Here is an 11,574-nt window from a genome sequence, read left to right as displayed (position 1 = left end):
CAGAGTGGGACCCTGCCCCGGCCACCCCCAGCAGAAAGGCCTGCGTTGTCCTCGGCACGAAGGTGCCAGCCCCGTCCAACCACCCACGGGTGCCTTGTGTGTGGGGCCCAGCTCTTCTGCCAGAGGCTGCAGCCAACCAGACCCCGGAGCCACTCAAGGGTCACTTTATTTGGGCCTCACGGCCCACGCCAGCGGTCTGGCGTTCAGCCAAGCCTCGCTTCCCTGGGGCCCAGGGTGCTGGCCCCAGCACGGGTGGACATGCGCCCTGGGAGGGAGAACAGGCTTCGAGGAGGGCCCCCCGCCCCCCTGGACCCTGCGGCTGCTGCTGGCCTGGGTGCGACAGGGCCTCTGGGACCCGTGCGGAGCGGGGCTGTGTGCTCCCCGCCCCTCCGACAGCCCCGGGGGGCCTGGTGCCCAGCCCCTCCGCTGCCTGGGTGCGGGGGCAGCCTGGGGCCCGTCCACCCTCGGGGGCAGCGGGGCGGCCCCCGCTCACTCCTGGTTGTAGTCGGTGTAGACCTGCTTCCACCTGTGCCACAGGGAGTCCGTGAACCTGTTCATGTGCCTCAGCGGCTCCTGGGCCCTCCGGTACCGGCGGAGATACGTGTTCCCTGTTGGGGGGGGGGGAGAGGGCGCCGGTGAGGGGCCGACCCCTGCAGGCGTGCGGGCAGCCACAGACCCCTGACGGCCCGCACGGACGGCCGGCCTGTGGGCGGGCGCGCTCCTGCACGCCCAGGCGTGCCCGTGCATATGCACACACAAGTGTGCCCCCCCCAGGAGACAGCAGCCCCCTGCCTGGAGGCGCCCGCCCCGGAGAGGGGGCTGACAGCGCGCTGGCTCGAGCCCAGCTGAGGGCTGAGGCCCCTCCCCCGGTCCCAGCAAGGAGAGGGCGGGCGCGAACCGGCGGCGTGTCCCCGCAAGAGACCGAAGCCAGAGGGCAGAACCGGCGGCGTGTCGGGGCCACCAGAGACCAGGACAGGGCCTAGGGGTGGGGGATGGGGTCCCAGGAGACGACCCTGCACACGGGGGAGCCCAGTGAGGCCGCAGGGGACCTGGCATTTCCACCTCCTCCTCGTGGCCACGGCTGTGACCAGGGCCCTCCGAGCTGCCAGCCTACAGCCCTCCCCGGGGCCCGGCCTGGGCCGCGGAGGAGCCGGCCAGCAAGGCCCCCAGGGGCTGGCACTGCCCCCCGTGGGAGCAGGAAACACCAGCGAGGGCGCCGTGGGAATCCCTCACAGCACTCAGCCGCCCCGCCCGCTGGGCGGGTCAGGATGGGGGACAAAGTCAAAGCCTCCCCCAGGTCTGCAGCTGCCTGAGGGCGAGGGGCGGCCGGCGTAAGGACCAACGGGGCCTTCGGGGCCTCAGTGAAGGGGGTCACTCGCAGAAACACCCCCTCACGCGAGTGGGCGAGGGAGACCCGCGGGACAGGCAGAGCAGGTGTGGGGGCTCGGCCCGTGTGGCCAGGACACCGTGGGCGGAGGCAGCCCCGCCTGCTTCCGGGACCCACAGAAACGCCGGCCCTGCTGGGCCTCTGCTGACCGGGTCGGGACCAGATGCTGGGGTGCCGGGGTCCCCCCAGCGTGCGGCCTAACCGAGTCCCTTGGGCCGGCAAAACAAGCCCCCAGGGGCAGGACGGAGAACCCAGATCCCAGGGCGGGGAGGGACGCCCCCTCCCCTGCCCAGAGCTGGGCCCGGGCCCGGGCCCGGGCGGCGGGGGCTGCTGAGTGCTGCGTGGTCTCGGAGGAAGACGGAAAGACTGGGGGGGGGGGAGTTGCCGGGTGAGGATGCACCTCGCTTTCCAAAGAAGGTGACGCACTCAGAGGCAGCGCCAGGTGCAGCTCACGCGCGGACGCCCCACTGCAGGCGGCCCCCCAGGAGCGGGGTCGGCAGGAGCTGTGGAGGAGCTGGAGGTGGGACCCAGAACCCTGTGGAGGGGACGGCCCGGCACAGGGGTGCAGGCTGAACACGGCCCCCCAAGACGGGCCACCTGCCGGACGTCCTGGGAGTGGCGGGTCTCGGGGACAGCTGAGCGGGGAGAAGCGGCCACCCACACACGGCGCTTGGCGGCTGGCGGTCCCGGCGGGGGAGAGGAAGAGAGGCCCCAGGGACGTGGAAATCGACGCTCCGGAACGTGGGGAAGGCACGGAACACGCCCGAGTGACGGCCCGAGAGCCACGGGCCGCCCAGCGCACGGCGGGTCCCCCGAGACCAGCAGGACCCACAGGCACGCCAGCAGCAGCTGCCGCCAGCGACAGAAACCCCGAGACAGGAGCAGAGATGGGCCGAGGCGGCCCCCTGGGTGGCACGCCGGGGTGGACAGACGTCCTCCGGGTGCCGACCGGCCACCGCCCGGTCGAAGGCTCTGCGCCGAGGGCGGTCGGGGCTCCTGTTGCTCGGCTGGGTTTTCTGACCCCGGCGCCGTGGCGGGTCAGCCCTCGGTCTCCAGGGGCCGTGAAGCCGCATAAAGGGGACGCCCCCGCCCCCCGTAAATGAGAACACAGACCACACGCAAGGCTCAGCGGGGACCTCGGCCTCGGCCAGGATCTCCCGGGCTCACGAGAGTCTGCAGCCGTGGCCGGGAGGGGGAAGGGGCAGGGCAGAGGGAGGCCCCCCCCCCAGGGGAGCATGGGGGGCTCCGCTCTGTTGGCGGGAGGAAGCCCTCAGCCCTGCCCGACGGCTTCTGCGAGCTTCCTGGGGTGGGGGGGGAGCGGCCACCCTCGTCAGCCGTCGCCCCAGCAACGGTGGGACGCGGAACCCCGGCAGTGGCAGGTTCCAGGCCATTCAGCTCCCCGCCAACATTCCACCGGCCCAACGCCAGCACCCTATCCGCCCACACCTATCTCCCCGGGCCTCCGCCGCCCCAGGCTCCCTGGCCTCACCTGGCCACCGCTCAGGGACGGGACTCGGGTAAGGGAGGCCTGCAGACCGGCCCCTCCCTGCCCGCCCCCTTCCGTCTAAACTGGACCCTGCAGCCCGGCCTCTGCGCCCGCCCTGGAGTCACCCTGCCTCCGTCCACCCCCCTCGCTGCTCCCCATGTGGGCCTCGGGCTGGGCCGGTGGCGGGGCCCCTCCCTCCCGGCCCAAGAAGACCCCGAGAGTCCGGGTGAGTGGTCGAGGGGCTGGAGGGGCAGGGAGAAGGGAGAGGGGCTCACGGGGGACGGGGGAGCCGGCGGCTGTGCGGGCGCGTCCACACGCCAGGGGAGGGGCGGGCCGGGCTGGGGGCGGGGAGGAGTCGCCTGGGCCGGCCCAGACCGCCTTCAGCAAACAGAACCTCTGATGGGGTCTTGAGGGGGGCGGGGGGGGGCCCAGTCACTCTGAGGGTCCTCGTTTCCCAGCGAGTCCAGGCCCTCGGGAGCCACCACTGGCCTCCCCGCTGACACCCAGCCCGCGGCCCCGGCACAGAGGGCTGCAGGCTCCTCCCCGGGGGCTCGGGCGCGTTCACCTCTCGTCCCCCTGCAGCAGGTGACCGCAGTCCCCGGAGAACAGGGCGAGGGTCCCCCGGGGCGGGCGGAGGGGCTCGGTGGTGTCACGGCACCTTCTGGAGCGGGAGCCATGCTCAGCGGGGGCCCCGCGGGCAGGTGACCGGGAGCCCCCCTTTGCTCTGTGCTGCGGGCAGCGCCGGGCCTCCCCCCCTCCAGGTCGGCAGGACCGGGTCCACAAGGGGGACCGCCGACCGCAGGGCCAGCTCCGAGCCCCGGCTTCCCTGACAGTCTGGAGGGCTGGCCAGGCTGCCGGGGGCACCGGGGCCGGAGGGACGGCTGCTGGCCTGGCTGCAGCCCGGCCCCCACCATGGGAGGTGAGGGTCGGCACGGAGCCTGGCACAGACGAGGGCCACGGGGCCCCTGCCGAGACCCCTCAGCAGCCGCCCAGAGCATGACTGGGATGGGGACAACCCAAGTGCCTGCGGGGCAGGGTAACTGTTCGGGGCGGGGCGGGGGCAGCAAGAACAGGGTGGGGACGGCAGGGTCCGGGGCCTGCCCCGGGGCTGTGGGCGCGTCACCCTGTGAGCAGAAACACAGAAACCACCCCGTCCACAAGGACGAAGACAGTTACAGGCTTGTGCTGGAGCCACTGGCGTTGCCGTGACAACCGGAGGATGGGAGCCTTGTGTCCCTTAAGAAGTCGATGCCTGAGCATGCTCCCCAGACGTCATGAGCTGCCCTGCCACTGCCACCTAACTCGGCACAGCCCCGCCCCCGTGCCGTGCGGGGGCAAAGAAGCCACGGGTGCCGGGGACGCACAGGCGGGGACGGGTGTCTGCAGGGCCGGGAGCCACCGACTGCCACCCGGAGCACGGGACACAGGCCGAGGACACGGCCGCGGCCGCAGGTGTCCCCCAGGGTGGGCGGGAGACGGGAGGTGGGCCCGGGGGCCTGCCGGCCGGGGCGTCCCACCAGTGGGTGCTGAGGGCCCTCTCTGCGCTGCCCGGGGGGGGGGCCTGGTAACACCCGCCCCCCAGAGAGCGGGGCTCCCGCCTCGCTGCCCTCCACGGCGTTCCGGGTCCTCAGCGCAAGGGCTCACCGCACAGGGGGACCCAGGGGGAGAGGACTGTGGCACCCATGTGGGCGAGGCAGGCGAGAGGGCCCCAGGCAGGCGCGGCACAGCCTGGCACCGGGGCATCGGGCGGTGGGGGGTGGGTGAGGTGGGCGGAGCGGCCGGGGCTGTGACGGGACGCCCCGTGCGTGGACACGGGGGCGGCCTCTGCGGCGCTGGTGCCCGGGGACCGCGGGGCCGAGCAGAGGGGGAGTGGCGGTGGGCGGGCTGGCGGGGGGGCGGGGGTTTCGGAAGCGGCTGGATCAGGAAGAGCCGAGCGGACGCCCCGAAGGGACTGGACGACTGGACGTGAGGTGAGCAGGCGAGGGAGCGAGCAGGGGACACGAGGAGCCCCCGTGAGAGACGCCGTCAGACTCCGCGCGACACCCGCCGCCGCCGGGAGGCGGCCCTGGGGACCGGCCGGCTGCGCCCCCACCAAACCAGCGTGAGGAGGCCCAGCAAGACCCGCCCCCTCCCAGCCAGCGCCCACGGCAGCACGTGCGTCTCATGGGATGAGTCTGTGGGGACGGCCCCAAGTGCAGGTCACCCCACAGCACCCCGAGCTCGGGGCCGTCCCTGGCTGCGGGGCGCCGACCCCTCGCGCAGGAAGAGTCCCGAGCGGCTCAAAGCTCCCAGGTGGAAGAGACGGCGCGGGAGTCGTGAGGAGCTGGCTGCACCCTGCATGGTCTCGCGGGGGCGGGGAGCGTGGCGGCCTCAGTCCCCAGCACGCAGACCCCCAAGGTCAGGCAGAGGCAGGAGCACTGAGCAGGGGACCCCCCTCCCCCAGCGAATCAAGGTGCCCCAGCCGCCAAGGACTCAGGCGGGTGCCGCACTCCGGGGGACCCACACGTGTCGGGAAGAGTCCTCACACCCTGAAGGGCGGGGACACAGGCACCACGTCACGCGTGGGGGGGCATTCTCACCCGCATGGAGTCCTCGGGAGGCCGGAGAGAAGCTGCGACCCCCCTGAGCGCCCACGGGGGACTCCTGGCGCCCGGGAACCAGCCCTCTGCGCGCCCGCCGGAGGCCGACGGAGCCGGGTCCATGCCGCGGGGGACGACCGCGAGAGACAACGAACGTGACGCCCACCGACCAGGCGCCGGGCAGCCGCGTGCGGGAGACGGGCCCCGGGCGGGGCGTGGGGCAGGCGGGGCGTGGTCGCGAAGCCGCCATCACTGAAGGGAAAGGCAGCGGGGCGTGGAGAGGCATGGTGTGCGGGGCGCTGCGGATGAACACGCGTGTGCGGCCACGTGCAGGCCCCCCCCGCCCGGGGAAGAGCACACTCGGGACGCCCGTCCTTGAGTGGGAGGTCGGGGCGGTCCCCCCTGTCTCGACGCTGTCTCCCCGGCAAGGGGCAGCGCCGGGGCCCCGCGCAGAAAATAAAACCGCACCCGGGAAACTACGTCCTGGAAAACAGCAGCAAAGAAAGGTGTTTGTGGCTTCGTTTACAACACACAGACCACGCTTTCGCTTTCCAGTGCACACGTGTGTGCGTGTGTGTGTGCCTACAGTCGGGGGTTGGCGGGACACTGTCAGCCACGTGTGTGTGCGCGCGTGTGTGCACGTGGGCATGTGTGTGCGTGGGCGCCTGCACAGAGGGGCTGCCAGGACACACCGCGTGTCCGCCGTGGCCGTTTCCGGGGGTGGGGACCGCGGTCGCCCCCGCTCTCCCGCACACGCACCTGTGCACACAACCACGGTGCGGGAGGGTTCGCGGTCCCCAACCCGAGCGCCTTCCCCGCTGGCAGGGGTCCTGGGAGCCTGGGTCCACACCCCAGCCCCCTACCAGGGCCCCGCCCCCACCGAGGGGGGCACATTACTTGGCTGCCCGTGGCCCCACTGGGGGCTGTGGCCAGGGGACAGCGCTTGGCTCCGGAGTGGCACGGGGTCCCGCCCCTCCACCTGGGGGGCTTCCTTGCTCCTTCCTCACGCACGGCCTGGGCACCCCCCCCCCCGCAAACTTCCGGGTGAGTTCCGGAGCCCATGGAAGAAGCCGTGCAAAGCCACGCTGCGGGTGGGGCCCCCACAGGCTCCTGCCCCGCTGCCCCAGGCCCCTGCGCCCACCACCCTGTGCTGGGCAGCCGGACTGGCCCCCGTGCCCTCCCTGCACAGCCTGAGGACGGGCGCTCACGCCCCGTGGCCCCCCCCACGCAGCCCCCCCCACGCGGCATCCGCCGGGGCAGGCCCCCTGCACTCGTGGTCACCGTGGTCGTCCTCCTCCGCCCCAGTCCGGCCTTTTCCCATCCACTGTCAACCCCCCCACCACGACAACACCACCAGCGAACACTCCAGCCCCAGTGATTGAGACGCCCCCTGCTCAGCGGGTGTGGGGGGCCGGCTGTGGGCTCCTCCGAGGCCCCCAAACGCCCCCAGAGCACAGGGACCCCTCCCGCTGCCCCCTCCACTGCGGGCCCAACCCGCGCCGGCCCGAAGGAGCCCTGGCGTGCTCAGGGACGGGCGCGCAGGCAGCGCCGCGGCACAGACAGGGCCAGAACACGGCCCGGGGGCCGGTTTATTGCCAGGTCCCGAGGGAGGTGCTGCCAGGCCCCCCGGCGGGGGCAGACCCCCGAGTCAGGCCCGTGCGGCCCAGGGAGCCCCCCTCCCGCCCGCCCAGCCCGGCCCCGGCAGGTGGCCCGGCGCGGCCGGCTCCGCTCCTTCACGGGGAGTCTTCTGCCCCCGAGCTCTCTTCCTGCGGGCGGGACCCTGGCGAGAGAACTGGCGGAGCGGGCCGTGAGGGCAGGCCCCGGGCGGCCGCCCTCCCCGCCAGCCTTTCCTAGATGCCCGCGTTACCGAGGGGGGGACGGAGGGGACGGCGAGGGTCAGAGTTCAGAGGGTCCACGTCGGGGGCACGGTCTGCCAGCTCCGGTGTCCGCCTGCCAGGGGGCCGGGCTCGGCTCACCCCGGGGGAGGGGCGGGGGGCGGAGTTCCCAGGGCGGCCGCCGCCGCCGCCGACCTCTAGAGCCGCCTGGGAGGGCGGGCGGGCGGGGAGGAGCCTGCCCGCCGCAGCCCCAGGGCCACCAAGCGCGTGGGGTCCGGGGGAGCCTGAGTCCACCAGGGGCCGGGTGTCCGGGGGCGCCCAGGCAGGCCCGCCCAGGAGCCGTGGTGCTCGGAACGTGGCATCCGCCGGGTGGGGAGGAAGGCGGGGCCGGCCCCCTGCCCTCCTGTCCCTGCCACCTGGGGCCTCGGGGACTCACCCAGGGCGGCCAGGGCACCGCAGTCCTTGCCATGGAACTCGCTCCAGGCCCTGGTCTTGCAGGTCTTGCCGCAGGTCAGGATGCCGTAGCAGCGGTTGCAGGGCTGCAGGCGCACCCCCACGGAGCGGCCGCACTGGTAGCAGAACTTGAAGAAGGGGATCCTGCCAGGGGCCACGGGGGCGTCGGGCGGTGCCTGCCCCCCCCCCGCCCCAGGCCCCACACCCGGGCCCCACACCCAGGCCCACCCCACATCCTCCACCCGAGGACAGAGACCGGAAGACCCGTGCGGGGGCGTCCAGCACAGCGCCATTCAGAGCAGGGAGCCAGCGCCAGGCCCAGGCCCCCACCCCAGAGCTGGCCGCAGGGGCTGGGCCGGGGGGGCAGGGGGCAGGGGGCCCCACCTGCCGCCCCGTGGGGAGGGTTCCTGTGTCTCACGGGAGCAGCAGCTCCGAGCAGACCCGCGGGTGTGGGTCAGCCCCGCACACCCTTGCCCTCCTCCTCGTCAGAAGGAAAGTGAGCCCGGGCAGGCGCGTCCCCACTAGCCCCCACCCACCGACCCTGCCCCGCGCCCCAGGGTGCTGTGGACGGGTGACACGGCATGTGGAGACACCTCTGGAAGAGCAGGGTGGGGGCAGAGCCGTGCCCACAAGGTGGAGGAGCTGGGAGGGGGGGTGAGGCACAGGGTCCATGGGACGGCACCCATCTCCCGCCCGGCCGTCCCCCCAGGACATGGAGGGGCTCCCCAAGGTGCCCTGCGGCTCCCGCTGCCCCATCCCAGCACGCCCACGGTGGGCGGGGCCCCGCCAGCCACTCACAGCTCCAGCTCCTCTGGCTGCAGCGCCTTCGGCAGGTAGGAGCTCTTCTGCTTCAGCCGGAAGCAGGGGGTCAGCTCCGCTGTGCCCGCGTGGGGAGAGACCGCGTGAGCCCCTGAGGCCCCCCCGTGGGGGGAGGGCGCTCTGGGCTGCCTGCCTCGACCACCCTCGGGCAGCGAGCCCACTCAGGCACCACGGACAGCCCATGGCAGGTCCCAGGAGGCAGAGGGGGGCTTGGTCTGGGGACGCTGGGGTGTCCACAGCCTGGGGGACTTCTGTCCGCTCCTGCGCGCTTGCCCGCCCTCCGCAGTCTCCCCCCGATCGCCCTTCCTCTGTGCCAGCGATCAGCTCAGGGCGCCCCTCAGCACAGGGCGGCTCCAGGCTTCTCTGGTCTGGCCCAGCGCACGGCCCCCTCTGCGGGGGAGGGGAACGCCTGCCAGCCACGGCAGGGGAGGGGGGTTGTGCACGGCAGGCCGGCAGGCGACTGGAGGGCCGTGGGCCCCACAGCAGCCCCAGGGTTCCCGCCACGTGCCCTGCCCTGTCCTCTCCTCCTTTACTCGTCACCGCCCCCCCCGAAGGCCACGCAGCCGCTGCCGCCCCCCCCAACGCAGGACCCCGCAGGACACACCTCCGGCCACAAGGGCGGGAAGGTGGGCACCCTCCTTCACCCCACTCCCCCGGTGCCCACGCCATGCAGGCCGCCCCTCGGGCTGCCGTGGCGACGAGCACGGGGCCCCCAGTGCACACGTGGTCAGGCCGTGTTCTGAGGGCCACGCGGTGCGGGGAGGCCCCTGGGAGGGGTGACGATGGAGGACGCGGGGGCGGGCCTGGCGCCGCAGCCCCACCCGGTGCCCCTGGGAGGCGCTGAGGGAAGGGGAGGGGCGGACTCGTCCCCGCGGCCTGGCCGAGCTGCGCCCTGTGTGCCCCCGAGAGCGCTGCAGCCCCCGGACGGCCGTCACGCCCGGCCCCTGGCCCCCGGCGACCACGGTCTCCTTGGTCTGCGTGGCGTTGCCTTTGCAGGCACCTCGGTGGACACGCAGCCCTCTGTGACCGCATGCTCACCGGGCGTCGCATGTCCGAGGCCCTCCACACCGCAGCGAGGGTCCCTGCTTTCGCCGCGCTTGTCTATTTGTCCGTCTGTGGACGCACAGGCGGGCCATTCCTGTCTGGCTGCTGTGAACACACTATGAACACACATGTCCAGTGTGGGGGACATGCGTTCACGTCTCGGGCGCACAGCCAGGAGCGGACTGGCTGGGTCACACGGGGCCCCTCCCCTCTCCACCCGCTCACCGACCGCGTGTGTGGGGTTGCGGCCAGGCTGCTGGGCGTGAAGCGACGTCGCTACGCGGTTCCGTTTGCTGGCGGCCGGTGACCCAGGACACGGGGCCTCTCCTCCCGGGCTCGTGGGCCGGGTCCGCGCACACGCCCTTCTCTAAAGAACCTGTGCGTGGCTGCGGACCTGACTAGGACCGACTCCATCCCTGAGCCCCTGGCTTCATCTCGGCTCGGGTTGGGGGGCTGTGTCCTGGGACTTGACGGCCTCAGCCGGCAGCCCAAGGCCTGGGGCCGAGGAGGAGCCGTGCTCCGGGGGGCCCCAGGGGCTCCTGTCATCCACGGACGAAGGGCGCAGCCTCCGAGGCAGGTGCCAGACCAGGTGCTGCCGTCAGGTCTGAGCGACGGAGGTGTGGCTCCTGCCGGGACAGCACCCTCCGCCCCGTCCGCCCCGCCCGCCAGCTCCCAGGCTGCCCTGCAGACGTGCCGTGGCCGAGGTCTCCAGGCCGAGCCGAGCTGAGCTGTGCGGACGGCAGTGCCATCTCCGCTGGGGCCCCGGCGCTGGGAGTGACATCGCCCCAGTCACCCCCGGGGGGCCGTCACGGGCTGAGGAGCCGCAGGCCTGGTGGTTCCTCGGTCTCCAGACCCCCCCTGGGCCCCGCCCTCACTCCACCCCCCCCCCCCGACTCCCGTTCCCCTCTCTGCGCGGTTTCCGACTCCCCCGCTGGTCTTGAGACCAGCTGCTGAGAGCCACCGTGACAGTTCACTCCACACAGGCGTTCCCGGCCAGGTGTGTGGTCTCCCGTAGGTCGCCTTGTCGTTTTTTCAAGCGTCTTTTGAAATGAAAAAAAAAAAAGTTAATTCCGACGATGTCCAAATGACCTGTTTTCCACGGCTCACGCTGGCCGTGTCGTGTCTGTGGGTCTGCTGCCCCGTCCGAGGAATCACGTCCGTGTTTCCCTCCAGGAGTTTTTCAGATGAGCCCTTCATAGTTCGGGGCTTCGATCCAAATGGAGTTAATTTTTACGTGCGGCGTGAGGGTCAGGTTTCGTTCTTTGGGGTTCGGACAACCCGGTGTCTCGGCCCCGTTTGTGGGAGAGACGGCTGTCCCCACCCCGTGAGGACCTGGGTGTGAGCGCGTGGTCTCCTCCTGTGTCCGGTCCGCTGGCCTGCGTGTGGCTATCACGCGAGCGCCACGCTGTCGCTGTCGGCGCTGAGCGCCGGTGACGGTCGTCTCGCGGTCAGTTCAAAACTGGGGATGTCCTTCAAAGTGCTGCTTCTGCTCGAAGGGTGTTTTAGCTGCTCTGGGACTCGTGCATTTCCACACGGATTTTAGAGCCAGCTTCTCCCTTCGTACCAAGAAATCAGCCGGAATTCTGACAAGGAGGTGGCTCTCCGTTGACTGAGGTTCCTTTCATTTCTTTTTTTCCCTCTTTTCCCTTCATTCTTTCTCCTCACCTGAGGACATGTTTTTCCATTGCTTTTTCTTTCGAGAGAAGCATGAACGTGAGAGAGAGTCACTGATTGGCTGCCTCCCGTGTGCACCGGGACGGGGGATCGAACCCGCAGCCACCGTGTGTGCTCTGACTGGGAGTCACGCCCGAGACCCCTCGGGCTGTGGGGCGACGCTCCGGCCGGCTGAGCCTCCCTGGCCAGGGCGGGCGCCCAGCAGTGTTCCGTGGTTCTCAGAGTGTGAGTTTTACACGGCTCCTGTTGCACACGCACGTAAGCTTTTCGCTCGTCCCAATGTCACTACGGACGGGG

General features: G+C 72.0%; 1 protein-coding gene across 1 annotated transcript in view; it reads right to left on the bottom strand.

Moving 5' to 3' along the window:
• Window positions 1-196: 196 nt before the first annotated feature.
• Window positions 197-11,574, bottom strand: part of ANKMY1 (ankyrin repeat and MYND domain containing 1) — a 33,999-nt gene continuing 22,621 nt past the window's right edge. The window contains exons 15-17 of the mRNA XM_045845651.1: window positions 8,539-8,617; window positions 7,724-7,884; window positions 197-608 (exon numbers count right to left, since the gene is read on the bottom strand). Of these exons, the coding sequence (XP_045701607.1) occupies window positions 490-608; window positions 7,724-7,884; window positions 8,539-8,617 (359 nt within the window). The 3' untranslated portion in view covers window positions 197-489. The remainder of the gene's footprint in view (window positions 609-7,723; window positions 7,885-8,538; window positions 8,618-11,574) is intronic.

The sequence above is a fragment of the Phyllostomus hastatus genome, unplaced genomic scaffold, assembly GCF_019186645.2.
Source record: "Phyllostomus hastatus isolate PE091 unplaced genomic scaffold, TTU_PhHast_1.1 phas_contig_477, whole genome shotgun sequence".
In the NCBI taxonomy this organism is placed as follows: domain Eukaryota; kingdom Metazoa; phylum Chordata; class Mammalia; order Chiroptera; family Phyllostomidae; genus Phyllostomus; species Phyllostomus hastatus.
Note: the sequence above shows the minus strand (reverse complement) of the source record. Positions and strands in the feature narration are given on the sequence as shown.